The sequence below is a fragment of the Poecile atricapillus genome, chromosome 1 (genome assembly GCF_030490865.1).
Source record: "Poecile atricapillus isolate bPoeAtr1 chromosome 1, bPoeAtr1.hap1, whole genome shotgun sequence".
NCBI lineage: Eukaryota > Metazoa > Chordata > Aves > Passeriformes > Paridae > Poecile > Poecile atricapillus.
The window spans coordinates 114,754,260-114,773,179 of NC_081249.1; the positions used below are offsets into that span (position 1 = coordinate 114,754,260).

The 18,920-nt window shown below is 48.9% G+C and overlaps 1 protein-coding gene across 6 annotated transcripts in view; it reads right to left on the reverse strand.

Moving 5' to 3' along the window:
* Positions 1–205: 205 nt before the first annotated feature.
* GDPD5 (glycerophosphodiester phosphodiesterase domain containing 5) overlaps positions 206–18,920 on the reverse strand; it is a 107,548-nt gene continuing 88,833 nt past the window's right edge. For 5 of the 6 annotated variants that reach the window (XM_058856293.1, XM_058856283.1, XM_058856303.1 and 2 more), the window contains exons 9-16: positions 15,834–15,916; positions 12,805–12,955; positions 11,878–12,096; positions 11,079–11,236; positions 9,169–9,316; positions 8,171–8,253; positions 3,597–3,709; positions 206–2,439 (exon numbers count right to left, since the gene is read on the reverse strand). In XM_058856293.1, coding sequence (XP_058712276.1) covers positions 2,324–2,439; positions 3,597–3,709; positions 8,171–8,253; positions 9,169–9,316; positions 11,079–11,236; positions 11,878–12,096; positions 12,805–12,955; positions 15,834–15,916 — 1,071 coding nt within the window. In that variant the 3' untranslated portion in view covers positions 206–2,323. Of the gene's footprint in view, positions 2,440–3,596; positions 3,710–8,170; positions 8,254–9,168; positions 9,317–11,078; positions 11,237–11,877; positions 12,097–12,804; positions 12,956–15,833; positions 15,917–16,848; positions 16,995–18,920 lie in introns of those variants that run through there. The other variant, XM_058856322.1, reaches the window with a different exon arrangement.

The window sequence follows — 18,920 nt, forward strand, 5'->3', positions numbered from 1 at the left end:
TAAGTCTCTGGAACATCTCATATTTTCTCCCAGCCTCGTTTTTGTGTGATTTTCTCTTGATTCCAACTTCTCCCCAATCTTTGGGGTTAAAATGAGCTGCTGGGTGCTGAGCATGACAGAAAACAGTGGGAAAACTCTATGGATCAGGCAGTGGGAGCCTCTGTGCAGTGCCATAACACAAAACAAGGACAGACTGGCAGGGGAATACTGACAGTTTATTTCACAGAGCATTGCAAAGTTTATTTTGGTCTAGCTCTAGTCCCATCAAAAAAGTATCATCCTCTTCTGTTTTTTTTAAAAAAAAAAGGTAGCAAATATTCAGGACAATAATAGTCAGTGCATGATGCATGAAATTGGGGTCTTGTAATTAAAAAAAAGAAAAAAAGTTAATTGTGAAAACAACTCTTTGCTGGTTTGATCACTTCCAAGCTTTTAAGCACTTTTAACCTTTCAATAAAGTCATCTCCAAGGACAGAAACAGAACATGCAGGTGATGACCAAGAGATGCTGAGATTTAACAACATCTCTCACTGGGCAATGACAATCCACCAGGAATGTTTCAGCACAGCACCACATCAAAGGGAGAAGCAACTTATTTCTCAAAATACCTTCAAACCCACCAAAATCCTGCAGTTCTGCAGAACAAGACACGCTGGATTTCATGGACTCGAGAGTACCACAGAGAAGGGCAGGATTTGGGGAAGGTAAGAGGAGTGTGGACCAGGGGCTTATTCCACTTACATTCATAAAACCCAGGGGAGATGCAAAGGAATAAAGTCTTGACTTTAGGTGGTGCTTTTTAGAGCACCAAAATTCACATTGTCATTATCAACATGTTCTCTACAGAGTCAAGTTGGCCACTTCTGCCCCCAGCTCTCACACACTGAGCCCAAACTTCAGCGTTTCAAAATGCCACTGGATTTCAGCCTTAAAACACAGAGCAGTTCCAAAACAAGAACAAACTGCTCAGGGGCTGTTTCCCTCGTGGCTTTAGGTGTGGAATGTGATGTACAGCATCCCCCTGACTGCCTTCTCCTCTATTTTTTTTCATTTTTTACCTTTTTTTTTTTTTTTTTTTTTTTTTTACTTTTAACCTCTGGCCGATGATTTTGGGTTAAAGCCTTTTGCTTTTTGGAAACTTGCTGATGGGAGCCTCTGCCTTCAGAGCCCGCCAGCGTCTGCTGCAAGACCATCACTCCTTTGGAGGACATGAATGTGCAGCTTTAAAGATCCTGCTTTTTACAGCAAGGAACAAAGGTCTCCTTGCAGGAATAAATTATATCCCGGGGCTGCTTTGCCTCCCAGACTATTTACAACTTCTTCACCCCCAGGCACCTCCTCAGCCCAGAGAGGGGGAGCTCCCACTGCACCACCACCTTCCTCTTCCAGAAGGGAAGCAGGGGATGACTGCAAATGCCACTTGGAGTGGCAGGCACTTCAGCCAGACCCCAGCAGTGGTGGTGCCCGTGGCACTGCTTGTCACGAGCCATCTGGGCTCCCAGCAGAGCCCAGCCTGGAGAGAGGAGAGAAAAGAAGGGAAAAAAAAAATAAAAAATATCAAAACCTGCTGGCAGCAGAGACCAATCTACAGCCAATGCTCAGGATTTGCCTTCAAAACTCTGGCAGGACATTCCAAGAAGGCCATTCCCCATCGAGCATCCAGGCTTTGGGGAAGGAGGATGGGACAAGGAGCAGGTGCCCAAGTGCCTGAGCAGTGCCAGCCCTTCCCTGGCAGGGAAGAGCAGCATGAATTCCTCTCCTAGGCAAGCTTCTCTTCTCCCAACAGCCTCCTGCTGCATCAGAGCTACAATTCCATTGCCCAGGAAAAGGGGAACAAGGGGAAAAACGAAAAGGAACCATAACAAAATCAACACTTCACAAGAACATCACAACATTCAGCTACACAGTCGCTGCACCAGGGGAAGGGCTGGGCTAGGGAAAGGGGGAGCAAGGAGACACACGGCCAATGTGCCACTCCCAAAACCCCCCCGAGGGGCCTCAGGCTCCCACATCAAGATTCAAAGAACTTCAGCCATAAGGTGGAGGATTTAATGAACACGGTATTTCCACTCATGCCCTGAAAAAATTACACTCAAAAAAAAAACCAAAACAAAACAAAAAAACAACAAAAAAATTCAGATTTTCTACATATTTACAAAAATAAGCCCCCCAGCCTCACAACCAGGGAGGTGGAGCAGCCAGTGGTGGGGAGTGGGACGGGGGTTTCTGCCCGACCAGCAGTTCCTCAGAGGTTCCCATCCCACGGGAAGCAGGAGAGCACGGCTCTCGCTGCCGGAGCGCGCGTGGGGCCGCAGCAGAGCCCTCAGTTGATGCGGAGCTTGGTGTCCCGGTGATCCGTGGGCGTCACCATCTCGTTGGCATAGCCGTTCTCGGAGCAGAAGGACAGCTCGTCCGTGGTCTCCACGCCGTTGTTGATCTCTGGGAAGGGGCAGAGAAAGCAGGGGTGTGAGCACGGGAGCTGAGCAGCCACGCGACCCCGGCTCGCGGCATCCATCTGATCCTGCAGGGAATTAGGAACGCTAACTCCTCACTCGTGTTCTGAACGTGATCTGCCCCCACTCTGGAGCTCAGCTCTGCATTTCAGACCTTCAAAATCCGGCCACCACCAGAGCTGGATGTCCTCCTACATCTGATGTCATTGTCACAGGGCTGAGCAAGTCACCTGTGGGAGAGTGGTACAAAGCACCCGAACCTAACCCCTACCCAATGGCCATCCTGGGAAAGGACTGACTCCTCTGGTCCCTGGTTTCACTGGGAAAAACCTGCACCCACCAATGGTTTAAAGGTAAAACATCCACCCTAGGCAGGAATAGTTGTTTCAGAGGCTCAAAACTTCCATCTGCACCCCCCACCTCTAAGGGATTTTATGTCTGGGATGTTTTATGTCTAGGACATGTTAGGGAAGCTTAATTCTGCTGTGCCAAGCTGCTTTCCTTGTCTGGTTTCCCTGGATTTATACCTGATTTTCACCACCTCTGGCTGGCATTTCACACCATAAGCAAAGTTGCCTTTTTGCTCTGTCTGTGCCCAGTGCACTAAACCCTGATCCCTGCTGGGCATCTCCAGACCCTAAATACAAAAAAAGAAAACCCATAACAAAGCTCAGGGGGTGGGGGGATTATATTCACATTCCTTCAAAGGTGAGTTTTCCAGCTTCATGCACCACATTTAACCTTTTAAAGCTAAACATTTCCATCTTTGCTCACGGTTTTGCTATCTTAGAGATGGTCTGTGATGGACACATTACCAACGTGCTCCAACAGAAATAAACTCTGGGAGGAGGACAAGGATACCAAGAATGCCACAGCCTCTAATGCCACTGAATTCCAGGTCTGCCCCAAACTCAGCACCATATTTGTGGTCACATATGCCATCATCAGTGGGTTTTATGGCTTTTGACAATGGCGAGTGGAGAAGATGTGGGACAGCGTAAGATGGGATAACCAGGGAAGCTGAACGCAGGATTTCTGCCCATATCCCAGTGCAGCAAGGTCAGTCCAGCCCACTGGATCAAGAGCAGCTCCTCCCCCAGTAGGGTGGGAGCTGAGGGAGGGCCCCACCAGCCCGATCCCTACCTGAGAAGATCAGCTTCTCCTTCATGATCTTGACGTCCTGGCTGGAGCGACGGACGGCGGCGCTGAGCATGATCTGCTCCGGGTTGTAGGTCCTGATGCTTCCCAGGCGCCACCTGCAAGACAGGAGCAGGAGCTGAGGGTCTCCCCGGACACAGGAGCACCCTCGGTGCAAGAGGCCACCGAGTCCCTTCGCCCCCTTGCACGTACAGAGCCCCACGTGGCGGGAGGATGTTCAGAGATGAGTGTGTCACCCCAGGCACCTTTAACCACCTTGAGCATCCTAACTCCACCCAGGAATCAGACCCACGGATTCACAAATCCATGAGCTGATTTCCCCACAGCCCTGTCCAGTTGTACAAAGGAGACAGAGGTGTTTAAACTTTTAGAGGGAACAGGCTAAGAGAAGTAAAGCCAAGTAAAGAAACCACAAATTTTCTCTCACCAAGCGCTGTGGTCAGGCTCGTGGGAGAAGAGAGCTCAGAGAAAATTTAAAATTTCAAACCTGAGACACAGCAAGGAAACAGCCTCAGATTGTGTCAGGGGAGGTTGAGATTTGGCACAGGAAATATTCCTTCCCCAAAAGGGCTCTCCAGCCCTGTCACAGCTGCCCAGGGCAGTGGTGGAGTGCCCATCTTTGGAAGGATTTAACAGCCATGTGGATGTGGCACTTGGGGGCACTGAGAGCAGCCCTGTGCCCCCATTAGGAGGGCAAGGTGGGCTGCTGGAATAGGGGAAAGAACCAACCTGGTGGGCTCAGCCAAGGCAGATGTTCCCAAGATCCCACCACAAGGGGATGATGTTTAGGCCAGGCTTTCATAGCCCACACCCCACTGAGCCATCCGTAAATCCTCCTCTCCCTGCCAGGGATGCCCTAAAGCTATTTGATAAAAAACCAGCAGAATTTAGGGTGGCTTAAGAGGTTTCTGATCTGCTGGCACCATCTAGTGGCTCACCCACACAAGAGAAGGTGATCAAAACAATCACCTTCTCTTCAATTTCGAACCCCCTACCCAGCCCCAGGAGCAGCAGAAGACTGGAGGAGCCCACAGATCTCCAGCCAGGGTCTACAGCATCAGCCTGACACACCAACATCCACAAAAGAGGCCCTGCAATATTTTTTCCCAGCTAAACGTAGCTGATGTCAGTTTTGTAGGCTTTCCACCCCCTTCCCAAATCCCAGTGCTTGACACCAGGTGTGACCTGAATCAGGCTCTGACCAGGGTACAGATGAAGGCTACACAGAAAAGGAGGGGTGGGATGGCAACACGGCACAACTCACAGACCCATGGACAGAAGCAATGCAGAGGGGAAGCACAAGGAGGCAGAGACATTAAAGTATAAAACAAATTAATTTTTTTTTTCTTTTTTTTCCTTCTATCATCATAATCTAAACTGAGCCACTCTGACCTGGAAGAATGTATTTTTTGCCTTAGTGTTCCCTTCAGGCAGATCCCACTAAGGCCAATGTGACTGCAAGATCTGACAGAGTAAGACCCTCCTTAAACTCGAAATCAGGACCAAAACCACGCTGGTACAAGTCTCTGCTTTGCCCACCACACCAGGATTTTCAGCATCAAGTCACTCTGTGGCCAAAAAGGGACCTCTTACCCCCAGATCCCAGCTATCCCACGGAGGACTGGGGTCATTCTGAGGCACAGAGAGCCCAGCCTCACACACGTGCAGGGACTTTTCTCCTCCTGCCAAGAGGAACAAGCTCTGCTCCGTGCTCTCCACCTCCCGTGGTGGCTGTGGGCAGAGCCAGGGCGGTAAAACACGCATGAGGAGATGATGGCTCCTCTCACAGGGAGACTGAGCCAGGAGAGAGAGGGTCACCCCATCTTTCAGGGCTGCTTTGAAATATCCTCTCAGAAGAGCCACCAGTACATTTAACCACAATGGAACTCCAACCAATACCACGTGAAACACCCTGTGCTACACTCAGAAGCCTCGGGGTCTTCAAAAAAGCTGGTTGAATAGAAAATAGCACCTCTCCTACCCCCTTGGACTCTGTTGTGGTGGACCAGGTTTGGGACAGCAGCGTGCAAAAAGGCCAGAGAGACAGCAGGAAGGTCCTGTTCTGGGAGGCTGGAGTCAGAGCAGACCAGACGGACACGGGGTGGGAACAGACTAAAAAATACTGGGACAACAACACAGAGACAGCATACACCGGGTTAGGGCCACAGCCAGACCCTGGGGTGGGAGGGGAGATGCTCAATGCCATGGAAAGGGGGTGGGAGAGGGGCAGGTCGAGGAAAAAATGGGGTTGGCCGGCACTGAGGTGGTCAGATGGAGCAAGCACAGAGCCAAGCCAGCTGCAGAGTCCCCCTCCTGTGCCTGCTCCTGCATAAAGCCTGCCCAGCTCCCCCACGAGCGAGGGGAGGAGAGAAGGGGAGACCACCCGACCTCCCTGCACCCACAGGAGGGCTCAGCCCGGCCCCACAGCCAGGCCCTGTTTTGGGGAGATGCTGCGAGGCAGGAACACCAAAGCACCTCAGGGACACCAGTGGGACCGACCCTGACCCCGAGGCTGGGCAGAGGGAGGGGGCAACCACATCCTCAGGAGAACAACCCCACGGCACAGAGGGGAGCAATGGAGAAGGGAACACGGGGAGAGTCTGGTCTGAGGAGGGAGAAGGCTTTAGTGCAGTGACAAGTGACAGCGCTTCCCTCCGAAGGGATGGGAATGACTGGTGAGGGAAGGGCCCAAACTGGGAGAAAGGAATCTGGGATTCTGACTGATGGCACTTCAAAACCAGCGCCCCAGGCTCAACTCCCTCCCCCACTGCAGTGCTCTTATTTTCACACTGTGTTTCCAGTTTCACAGGGGTGCAACTCGGGAGGATCCCAAGAGCCGAGGGCAGCAATTGAGGAGCCCAACCTTTCCAGTTGTCAGCCCCATTAATTCAGAGAATTAATTACAGAAGTGCTACTTTCGATAATTGAATAGATTCCATGATTTTCTTTAGGATAGAGGCTGGTCTCAAACATCTCTGGCAAATACAGGAAGGAAGGGGAAATTTTGCATGGGATTATTTCCACAGAGAAAGCGTTACATCCTCTGGGAATCTCCCAGCCACAAGGTGCCCCAGGACCTCAGAATTGGGCTGTTTTAAAAGGCAGTGACTCAGGTCATTGTAACAGAAGGTCAGATTGCCTTCAAAACATCCACTGGCTTCAGCACCAGACTTCCATGGTGCTCATGGCTATGGACTATGCAGTGTTCAAACCCTCACGGTCCCCTCCTGAAGCCAGATGTTGGAAAGCATCAGAAAAGCTGCATCCTACCCTGTCCATCTGCAGTGAAGCCATAGCAGAGAGGGAGAAAGAAAGAGAGAAAGGAAGGTTGAATGAAAAAGAGAAAGAGGAGGAAAGCACCAGAATTACCTGATCATGTGATAGCTGTGAGATGCCAGAATGCAGCAGAGAGAGAAAGAGGAGGAACATGCACAACAGTCAGAGCAGTAAGAAAATAAACAAGGCAAAGAGGCAAAAAAGGTTAGTTAGAAGTCATCACAGTTGGTATTTCCCCTCTGGAGAGGCTGCCACGATCCTGTCACTGGGGCTGGAGCAGAAGAGCAGGAGCAGTCCCTACCATGGCTACAGAGGAGAGAGAAGCCATGCAGAGGACAGAGGACGAGCACATCAAAGCAGTGCCTCTGCTCCCACCACCCCCTCATCCTTGCATGAAGGAAGCAGCTCTGGATTGCCCCAAAAAAGGACTTGGGGGGAAAAAAAAAACCAACCAAACCAAACCAACTAATCACACATGAAAAAAAATCAATCATGACACCGAAGGCCAAATACCCCATTCCCCAGAGCTGAATCACATCAGCAGGAGGGAGGGACCTGGGCAATCTGCTCTGATTTGTTTTTGACATATCCTCAGCCCTGCTAGCAATTCTCCCATGTGGTGGAGAAACTGGAACATCAGGGAAAGGGGTCTGTCCTGCACAAGGCTCTTGGAAGAGCAAGCCCTTTGCTGCAGAGAAGTCCAACTTCTGGAGAAGAGTTTCTCCTTCTTCTTTCTAACTAAGCAACTGATTTGATTTGCAGTGTCATAATGTTTCCCATAGTAACTCCCTGCCTGTGGCAGGGGTGTTGGAACTAAATGATCTTTGAAGTCCCTTCCAACCCAAACCATTCCACGATTCCATAATATTTCTACAATCCAAACAGGAACAAATTGATTTAAGAAAACTAACGTTATTTTTGAACAGTGTAATAGTGGAATCTCAAAATCCCTGTCCTCTTCCTCCTTTAAAGTACTAGAATGTCATTCTCAACATCCATTTCCCTAAAGCATTTACAGTTTCTCTTCCACATATTTCAGGAGCAAAGCAAGGCATCTGAACACTACTAATTTGTGATCTCTCATTCTTAAAAGGTGCATCCAATTCTCCATCCCATCCTGTGAGTGGATTTATTGTTTGCAAGGATTTTTAAAGTAAGTATTTCCCCTGCTATTGCAATCCAAGAACTGAGGCTCAGGGTACTCCTCACTCCCATCTCCACCCGACAATCTGGACAAAAACACAGGTCACAAATACACAAGAGCAGAGCTGTAACAAACTTACTTCTGGAATATAAAAACTCCTACAATTACGAGAAATGAAATGAGATCAGATGTGATCCAGATTAGGTGGTACTCGTCTGGAGGCTGCAAGACAGAAAACAGAAGCAGACCTTTAAACACTTGGGTTTGTGCAATCACAGGGAGACCACCCATGGCTGGAGTTACCACCAAGGAGCAAGAAAAGCACAGAGCTGCAGGGGTTAGGTATAAATCACAACATTTATGACCTTCTTAATGCCAGGCTGTCGTCCAAAACTATCAGGGAAAGCTGCAAACAGGAACAAATTGAAACTCTCCCTCCTTTTGTGCGCTGACATTTTCTCAGAGTTCTCTGGGCTGAAAGTTTCCTATCTCAGCTGTACCTCAAAGGGTGAGAGCAAGATGCTGTTTGGCAATCCAAGTCTGGGGGAAAACAGGGAAATATATCCATGCAGGGTCCATTTGAAGTGTAGATGGGACCTTTTAGGCACAGCCCCATGCTGTGAGTGAGATTTGTGACCTTCCAGGCACTGGTAGGTCTGGTTCCAGTTGCCAGTCTAAATGGTCATCCCACCAGCTGATCCCAGCTGAACCATCATCACTGGCTCTCTCCTTCTTCTTGTCCAGCAATGGGGTAGCCAGAGGTACAACCTGCTCCTCGGTTTGGGATTCAGAACAGGCCAAAACCTGATTTTACAGCTTGGCCGAGACACAGAGGCCTGGTTTGCTGCTTCGCCTGCAACTCTTAACAGCTGCTCAGCAGGTCTGCAAAGCTGTTTTTCCCTCAGAGGAAAACTGGAGAAACCATGTGGGCTAAACAGGGAATGCAATGCAATCTTCGAGGATCCCACCCAGAGCGACATCTGGGGCTGTGCGAGAGGAACATCAGTTCATCACCATCTCAGCGCTCAGCCACACAGAGCGGGGAAACCCTCAAGCCCAACCAAACCTCCCCCCTGGATAAACCTCTCAGCTCTACAGCCCCCTCCTCCTGCCAGCCCCTCCCAGGGTGGTGCTTACCATGAGCCAGATGGGGAAAGGCACCTTGCGGAGGACGTGGGAGCTGTCGGAGGTGACCGAGGGGACGCCGGCGCACCACAGGATGGAGAAGAGCCAGGGCTCGTTCACCGTGTACAGGTTCACGCTCAGGTTGGCCCTGCTGTAGTCCCTGCCGAGGCACACACCCAGGGTGACACACAGCACCCCACCAAACCTCACCCCCAAGAGGAGAGCTCTCGCCATCGACCGCGGAAGGGTTTGAATTGCACAGAATGAAGAGTTTTCAACAGCGCTTTGTGAGGGCACTGCAAGCCAATGTTTGATCCTGACAGCTTTCCTCACCTCTTGGCTGCTGTCTGGCACAGGCCACAGACCATCTCAGATGCTTCCCCAGGAATGATGGACATGGGGTGTTTCTGGAATAACCATCTCACCGTGCTGATGCAAAATTAGCATCTGCCTCAGACGCCTGTAACATTTCAGGGGCAATTTGCTTAATTAAACACTGACAGACCTGTCTCCAGCATCAATCCCTACAACTTCCATGCCCTTGTTTTGGGGACAATTGCAGAGTTACAGCTTCCAGCCTCCTGAGGTCATTTTCCAAGCAGTTAAAGCTGCCAGCTGGGGTCCAGGAGCTGCCAGCAGCAAACCAAGCGCCAGAAATTACCTGGTACCCAGATAATTCACATAAATTGCTCTATTTCCTTATCTATGAAGCAGAAGCTTCATCAGTCTCCCTCACCAGGGCAGCACAGATTAATCCCTGCAATTTAACACTAGCAAAACACTTTGAGGTGCAAGGTGACATTCAGGACATGGAAATCTCTCAGCTCACAACAGGAACAAGGTGCTCCAAAGGGGTTCTCAAGGGCAGGGGCGGTTGCTGCAACGTTGCACCCAGGTGCTGGATTTGGGGAGAATGGAGAGGACTGTGTCAACCCAGGGCTGCAGCAACATTTGACTGGGCACCAAGAGGGTTCAAGGAACATTCAGGTGACAGCTCTTATTTTGGAGACAGCTTAGGTGGGATTGATGGGGGATTGGGGCTGATAAACTGGGTGCGATGAGTGAGTGAGCACAGAGCCCTCTCCATGGGACAGAGAAAACAGGGGGGGAAAAATAAGCAGGAATTATGCTGCAGGTAAAGCATGACCTTGGTTTTAAGGGTGAGGAGCTGGACTGACTGCTGGCAGCCACGGAAAGACACAGCTGGATCACCCCAAACAGGGCCACGCTCTCAAACAGCTGCAGGCTCAGCTCTTGCCTACTTCAGCTCTAACATGCAGCCAGACAGCTCCTTTGGAGATATTTCTCTTCTGCAAACCTGTTTAATTGAAATTTTAAAAACCAGAAAAGCCCTACTAGAAACAATCTGCCCTCCCTGAGAAAGGGGGATAAGCTGGGAGCTAAAACAATAAAAATTCACATACAGGCACAGGCAGGACAGGAACCCCTTGCTGTGCCAGGGTCACTAGAGAGAAGAGCTGATCACAGTCTAAATAGATGATACAGGACAGGAGTTTCTCTTTCTGCAAAGAGAAATTTCTGAAAGCATATCCAGACTTTGGTCTAATCAAAATTCCGTGCTAGCAGCTCTGGAGCAGACAAACGGAAGCAAGGGCAGCTGCTAATGAGGGAACTCAGTGTGGAAGGCCTTCACTTTTTCCCAGGGCTGTGAGTCTAATAAGAATCAGCCAATTCATACATTTGTATTTCAAAGAGGCTCATCATATCCTGAGACAGCATGTAGAGATGTCAGAGGCAGCTGTGCACTCCTAGAAACAGCCTGGGTTCCGGATGATGGGTAGGGAAAAGCTTGCACAGCTCAAGCTTTCAAGAGCAAATCCATCTGGAAAGATCCCTCTGTGCAGCCAGACAGGCTGGGATGCTCAGGAAAGGATGCTGAGGGCTCTCACAGAGGGCAGTACCTGACATCCTCGTTGGTGACCTTGGTGTAGCGCAGGTTGAGCCTCACGATGCCCTTCTCCCTCAGGCGCTCCACGTCCAGCTTGAGGCCAGAAGTCTGCTGGAAACCTGGAGCAACCTGTCTGACCAGCTGCCTCTCCGTGTCTGGCAGCCACATCACCTGGGGGGGAGCGGGACAGGGCACAGGTTATGGCAAGCATGGTTCCCAAATCTGGGAACACTCCGGCCCAGGGCATGGCATTCCCTGAGCTCACACCCACGCGGTCCCGAAATCAAATCAACAGCTCCTGCTCAGCTGCAAGAGGTAAAGTGGATCATTGAATCACAGCATGGTTTGGGTAGAAAGGGACCTTTAAAGCCATCTCATTCCACCCCCTTGCCATTCCAACACCTTTCTCTAGACCAGGCTGCTCCAAGCCCCAACCAGCCTGGTCTTAATAACTCAGTGACACTCATTTACCAAGGCATCACAGCAGCACAGAAGCAGCCACGTGCATTTGCAATAGGGAATCAAAAACCTGAGGGAGGGAGAAATCCCACTTCACATCCCCAAATCTATGTTTTAATTATTCTTCTCTTGCTCTTCATCTCCAACTCTGTTGTGGCCTTAGTGGGGGCTTAAAACAAAGAAGTTTCCTTCTGACTCAGAGAGAACCTCTCCTGAGCCGTACCAGGTGCTCCATTCCAACCTCTGTGACCACTGGTACAACCTCCAGTGATGCCCCACTGGAGACACACAAGGACTCATGGAAACCATAAGGAAGCCAATTCTGGAAATATCCCCGACCCCACAGAACTCACAGCCTGCTGCTGAATTCCCGATGCCAGGATGGTTTCCAGGGTGATGTTGATGTAAGTGCTGTAGTAGGGATGAGCTGCTGGCAGGTCCTGGAAGTTCAGGATGAGGGAGGTGTTGTCCTTGATCACTTCCAGCATGTCTTCCAGCTTGCAGACTGACTGGTTGGCAGCCTCCAAGTAGTCAGCCCTTGAGAGAGACCCCACTGTCCAGAAAGGGTCGTTCTGAAAGCAGAGCACATCCCAGGATTACTGCCACAAAGCCCAGATAGTCAGTGCCAAGGCTGACTTTCTTATCTTTTCTTTGTGGGGATGACTGTCCCAAAGTTAAATTAAAAAAAAATAATAAAAAAAGGGGGAACAGAGTGTAACACACTGGTTTTTCTGTCTTTTTTATAATCACATTCACCCCCCTCGGGGTCCTGAATTTCTTAGTTGGTGTCAGCCACACTCAAGGCTCCTTTTTCCAGAAGAGGCCCAGAAAGACAACATTGTCACTAAAGGACACAGAATGATTCACATGAACCACCTCTCAGTGGTATGACAGGAAAAGAAATAACTTCATTTTCTGACCCCAGTATTTATAGATTCTCGACTATGACCAGGGATTGGATAACTAAGTTACCACCTTCCCAATCACACTGGTCATGAGAAACGTCCATCAAAGGATGTTTCTTAGAAGGAATGTATAAACAATTCATGTTGATAGTTACTTTCCTGGGAAAGTAACTAAAACTATGAAAACAAGATCAGAAGGTTTAGTTTTCAGGGTGACACAACATGGCTTAGACCAAGCCTAAGTTTAGTAGAGACAGAACTAAACACGGTCTGTGTACACCTGGTCCAGCCACACCACATCACCAAGGAGATGGATCTGCAGCCTCAAAGAGGAGCTGGGCACGATCTGTGACCCCAGGGCTCCATGGCACCCACCTGCAGGAACCACTCTCCAGCGTTGAGCTTTTCCAGGTCAGTCCAGTTGAACATGGAGGAGTGCTCGTAGGCCCGCTCTGGAAACACCTCCTCCACATTTGTGGTTCTCCTCAGAGTCTTGTCATGCATCAGAAAGGGCACCCCATCGTAGCTGCAAACACAGACCCTGTTACAGGTGAAGGAGGGAAAGTCCCATTCCCACTCCAGCCTCTCCCACATCAAAATCCTTGTGAAGGTCTCAACCAGCCTGAAAAAGCATCCTCAGGAGGAAAACCTCTCTTAGATACCAGCCAGATGTTGGCAGTCCCTGCTACGCTGGTGTAACACTGTCCATGCCTCATCCACTTCTCCTCATTATCCCCTCCAACTTTTCCATTTCAAACTCAGGTGGCTTTGGCAAAAAAAATTCAGGCTTTGACCCTGAATGCTCATCAAAGCTTCCTTTCTCAGCCTCTGCAGCTCCCAAAAACATCAGAGCTTCCCCTGGATGTACAGACACACACAAACTCTCCTCACACTGCTCACAGCAGATCAGGAGGGAAATTTTCAAAGCCTCTCAAGACTACATGTGAACATCAGGCTTTCAGCAAGATGCAAGGCTTCCAAACCACCAAAAATGTTCTCAAATTGCCTTCTCCAATTGAAAACTGGTTTCATGCCCACATGAGCTAAGTTCATGCTTAAAGGAAGGAAAAAAAAACAACCCCACACCTCTCAGATGAAACTAAGCAGACAAATGTATTCCCTGGGTTTTTTTAGTCATCTGGATATTACAGAATAATGGTTCTGGAAAGCATAGGAAACTCTTTAAACTTTCTTCCACTCAATTTTCAGTGACCAGATCAGTGGCAAAACCACAAAGGGTAGTGACAGGTTTTATCAAAGGCAGGGGAGCAGTTGTCTGCACCCAGAAATTAGGACAAACCCAGGGCAGCCAGCCTGATAGCAGTGACATTTTCCAAAGCAAGGAGCTCCTAACAGGAGCTCAGAAAAAGTATGAAAAGAGGATGGGGTGAAATGACAAATCCCATCTGAATTAGGAGACAACCCAGAGCTGTTTCCCAGAGGGAGAATGAAACCCAGTTTCAGATGATGGAGCAAACATTTGCCTCAGCTGTATCACTGCCCTCAGAAGTCCCTTCTCACAAAGGTCACTGGCATCTTTATTTGCTATTTCTGGCCTGTGCTGTGCCAACTCCTTCCCCCAGCCCAAAGCAACCCGCTGACACGGCAATCCCACGCTGCTGCAGTCGGAAAGGGTTTAATAAATACAGTTAAAAATAAAATAAGAAAAAAAAATGCTAAGCAACTGCAGAGCGAAGAGTGTGGAGTGTTTAAAAGTGCCAAGAGCTCAAGTTTAACATTTCATAGAAGAGCAGAGCACTGCCAAGCCTTAACCAGGGTGCAGAAATCCCACGGGGCACTTGACATTGGCTCCCTCCTTTCCAATCCTTCCCTCAGGGAGTCACCCAGCACCACTTAGGGCTGACCCAGGTTTGAAGCAGTGATTCAGAGACAGGAATCAGAGCTTTAGAAGAAGAGATGTGGGAGGGGGTGGAAGAGAGGGAGGAACAATCCCGGGCTCCTGCTGCTTGCAGCAAAGCTGGCCTTCCAACCGGTTTGGGATGTGGAATGGGTGTGGAGCAGGGTGAGACGGCTCTGAGCACGTGTCCAAGCTGCCCACCCATGCTGACACATGCCTACAAGAACGTGGAAATGTTCCAGGAGGATGGACCCATCCAGCCACAGGTACAAAGAACACAAGGATAAGGACAGCAAGGGGTGCTGTGCCACAAACCCTTCCCGAGGGTGCTGTCAGCTGCACCAAAATCCCACTTTTCAGTCAGAAAGTCAATGGGATCCTCTTTGTCTGAAGGCACTTGGTTCTCTTGGAGAAGGCTCAGGAAGCTGGGCCATCAAGGGCATGGTTTAAGCCTGGAGAGCTCCTCTGGGATGGCTGGTGAGTGGCAATGGGGAAGGATCTTGGAGCTTTTCCAGCTCTCCTCCTCCCAAAGCCCACCTTTCTCCTTGGCCAGGGTTAATGGATTCAGCCACGCGAGCCAAGTGCTCATCTGGGAGCTGGACACTCAAGTACTTGTCCCCTCACAGCAGCTGATGAACTAATTTTGGAAAAAACGAGAATTTTATAACATACATCCCAATTCATACTCCATCCTTCCACAGTGACCTTCCACTCACCAGAGGGAAGAAATTCCTTCCGTTTTTAAATCATTTTCTCTCCAAAAAAATTATGCAAAGCAAAAAGAAAGCAATTAAAAATAAAAAACTTCCTTTTACCAGGCAAAAATATCTGTCCATCAACACGAACCTCCGAAGCAGTCAGGGAAAAAAATAAAATTTGAGTCGTTCTTGTGTTTATAAGTGGTACCGGGACAAACTGAGAGCAGGAACAGTAAGGAACTATCCAACTCCTAGAAAAAAGCATGGCTCTGGAAATAACCCCCTATAAATTCTAACTGGTCTTGTCCACTCAGCTCAACATTTGCCAGCAAGGAATGACTTTTTGACAGTCACCAGGTTCCTCCTCCCCTAAAGACTAATGCCATGTGAGGAAGAGGAAGAGGAGAAGGAAGGGCTTCCTCCTGGTGTATTCTTGGGATGGTTTTTCAAGCTTGGTGGAAACCCTCCTGTGCAACCAAGTCAAATTGGAATTTCTGCTCTGCCTGCACCTGGGGTATCCCAGAGAAAGTCACATTTAAGCATCTCTGTCTCTTCCCAAGGCTAGGCCGTGTTTCACTGGAATAAAACAGGCTCTAGGATAAACTACAGCCTTCTGGCAAGTGAGGATGACAAAGAGACCCAGGCCCCCTCATTTGGACAAGTCCACCTTTCACCACCACCTCGGTGAAATAGTCAGCAGCATCTGACAGAGACAGAACTGGAGGAGCTCACCAGGACAGCCCTTTCCAGGGGGAAAAAGCTGCAGTGAGCAGCCACTGGATATGCTGGAGCACTCCTGGCTTGCATTGTCCACAGGAGGTCTGAGAGCAGCCAGCACACTGACCTACCTCAGTACCACATCAGCCTGCACTCCATACACCTTCTGCTCCACTGCCTTCTGGAAGGACATCAGAGTGTTTTCTGGTGCCAGCTGTCAGGAAAACATAAAGAAAAAAAAAAAAAGCAATGAGAGATCAGTAGCATGAGGGAAAATTACAAAGCAGTGTCAGCAAGGATGCTGGGAGAAGGATTTGGAGATATCAGGGACTCAAAATGTTATTATTCCACATCTATCTCTGCCCAAAAATTCCTGCCTTTTCCATACCATTGAGAACGACTAGACCACACATCCTGTAAGACACATTTTACTCCCACTTCCACAGAGTCACCTATTAGTCTAAAAATCAAAGAGTTTATTTAAATAACAAATGTCCTAGTTAGTTTTACCAACAATTTAAAAAATTGCCTTAAGCCTAGAAAATTTATCCCTGTGGCTATCAGAGAGAAGGACTCAGACTTTATTTGAAATTCCTGCCTGTTGAATGGACCAGATGGTAACAGAATTAGGGTTTGTTTAAAACAAAAATGGTGTGAAGATAAATACTTTGCTGCTCTACAAAAGCAGCACAGTTCAGCTACTCCCAAAACACCTATGAAACAACACAGGCAGACCAAGAAAAAAAAAATACTGACAACTCCAGAAAGAAAACCTGGGAGATTTTTTGCACTGAACCACATCAAAATAAAGTTATTTTTGAAAAATAAATTACTTTTTTCCCCAATTCTTTTCAGGTTTAGAGCACCTGTAACACCCTGTTTTTCCACCACCAGGATCAGTTCCATCAGGACACAAAGAGCATTCACATCCCATGATTTACTCAGGGACTGCAAAGAGGAATAATTAAGGGCAAAGTCCTAACTGCACCATGCAAGCGAGATATAATAATAAAATAATAAAAATAAATATAAAACTTGCTGAAGCACTTGGAGTGGCTGTAGGTGACATTTGTTTTCTGATCACTTCTCAGGCTCAGGTCAGCAAAGCTTTGGGGTAAAATAATCAGAGCAAATGTCAGCACCAACCTTTACCCAGCTCCGGTATCTCAGCACTGAATTCCTCTGGCTCCAGCCACACATCAATACAAGTTCATTTTTATGTTTGCTCAACAAAGGCAGCACAGAGCCACATTATCTTCCTAAAACAGCTCCCAGTCAAAGCCAGACTTGTTTAGGCGAAGACAGAGGCGACACCCCCAGCGCACAGCCCTGCGCTGGGTCACCCAAGGTCGAGCTCCAAGAGGAGTTTTCCACATGTTCCCAGGGCTGTCAGCAGAGAGCAGCAGCCACAAGGATCTGGAGAATCCCAGCCAGACTTGCTCGGATCGCCTTGGGTTGTTTGTGTCCCTTCCCAAGTAGCTCAGGTTTCTGCAGGGTAACCCTGCGAGGTGATGCTCTCTCTGCGCTTCAGTGTTTGTGCCCAGCCTCCTATAAAAACCTCTCCTACACAGACAGGCTGGGACAGCAGGGAATGCTCACCTGGACAAGAGAAGACTCTGGGGAAATCTCAGAGCCTGCCAGCACCTAAAGGAGCTCCGAGGAGACCTCATTGCAAAAAGGATTGGAAAAAAGGAGAGCACATTTTACAGAGGCAGACAGGGACAGGACACAGGGAATGGCTCTCCACTGCCAGAGGACAGGGTTAGATGGGATATTGGGAAGGAATTGTTCCCTGGGAGGGTGGGCAGGCCCTGGCACAGGGTGCCCAGAGCAGCTGTGGCTGTCCCTGGATCCCTGGAAGTGTCCAAGGCCAGGCTGGATGGGGCTTGGAGCCACCTGGGATAGTGGAAGGAGTCCCTGCCCACACCAGAGCAGAGGGATGAGATGAGCTTTAAGGTGCCTCCCCACCCAAACCATCCTGTGGTTCTGTGATTAGAACCCTCCAGGCAAAGACAGATCTCCCTGTGAGCAGGGGGTGAGTCCCCAGCCTCCCACCCTGCCATAAATAATTGCCTCTCCCAGCGAGACCAGCACCGACCCAAAACCTGCCCTGCTGTGAACCCAAACCTCTCGGTCCATCCCAGCCCCGAGGGAGCTGCACAAGCCACTGACACCGATGACACAACTCAGCAAAGATCAACCAGAGAGCCAGGAAAGAAAAATTTAACCTTTTACACCAATATCAGATGCTACCTCTGTTCCCAGAGGTGCCACCACTCCAGAGGTGGGATTGCTCTGTGCCACAGAGCAAACCCAGAAATATAATATATAAACCCTGAAATGTGAGGGGTTTTGTGAGAAAGGAAATTCTGGGGTGCAGGAACTTCCATCCTCCCACCCTGCTGTCCCTCCAAGAAGGAGGGAGCTGAAGCCCCAGGTTAAGCATGTTTAAGGCAAAGATGCATCCAAGGGGGGCACCTGCAGTTACAGGAATTAATTGCTGAGATTAATGTTATTTTTTAAAAAAGGCTTTACAGCCAAACTGCAGTAACTAAAAAAGTGCACAATCTTTCTGCTTGTATCTCTCTCTGTATCTCTCCAGGCTTTTTTAAGGGATACCTGCTTGGTACAATATATTCAGGCATGCTATGTTTAAAACCTAAATCCATGTTCATAACAGGGAATACAACCAATTCCTTCAGGGAAAGAAACCTTGGGGCACAAAGCAATGATTTCCAAACCTCCTCTCTTTTATAAACAGTGCCCACGTCACTGAGAGCCAGACAGACCCAGCACAAGATTTCTAGAAGCTCTTCCTCCTCTCTGTGCTTGGTTTGTGAGACTCATCCCCTGCAAAAATCAGGCTACTATTCATTTCTTCCTGCTGCACAGACACAGCAAGTAATTTCTAGAAAATTACCGTGAATGAACTAATTTTGGTTATTTTTGTGCTTAGGAATCCACTGCTAATGCATTCAAACAGAGTCAGGAGCTTTGGGGACCTTCCTTAAAGAAGATTATGAAACTGTATTAGAGCAGCACAACCTGGCTGCAGCTGGACATCACCACATTGTGCTTTTACCTTAATTAGCCAGGGCTTTAAAAAGCAACTCATGGCATCATTTGTTGGGGAGGTTAATGAAGAAGCCTGGACAGAAGAACCAAATTTTACTCCAAACTAATTTCAGCCACTGCAAACCCCTGGCTGGTCTAGGGGA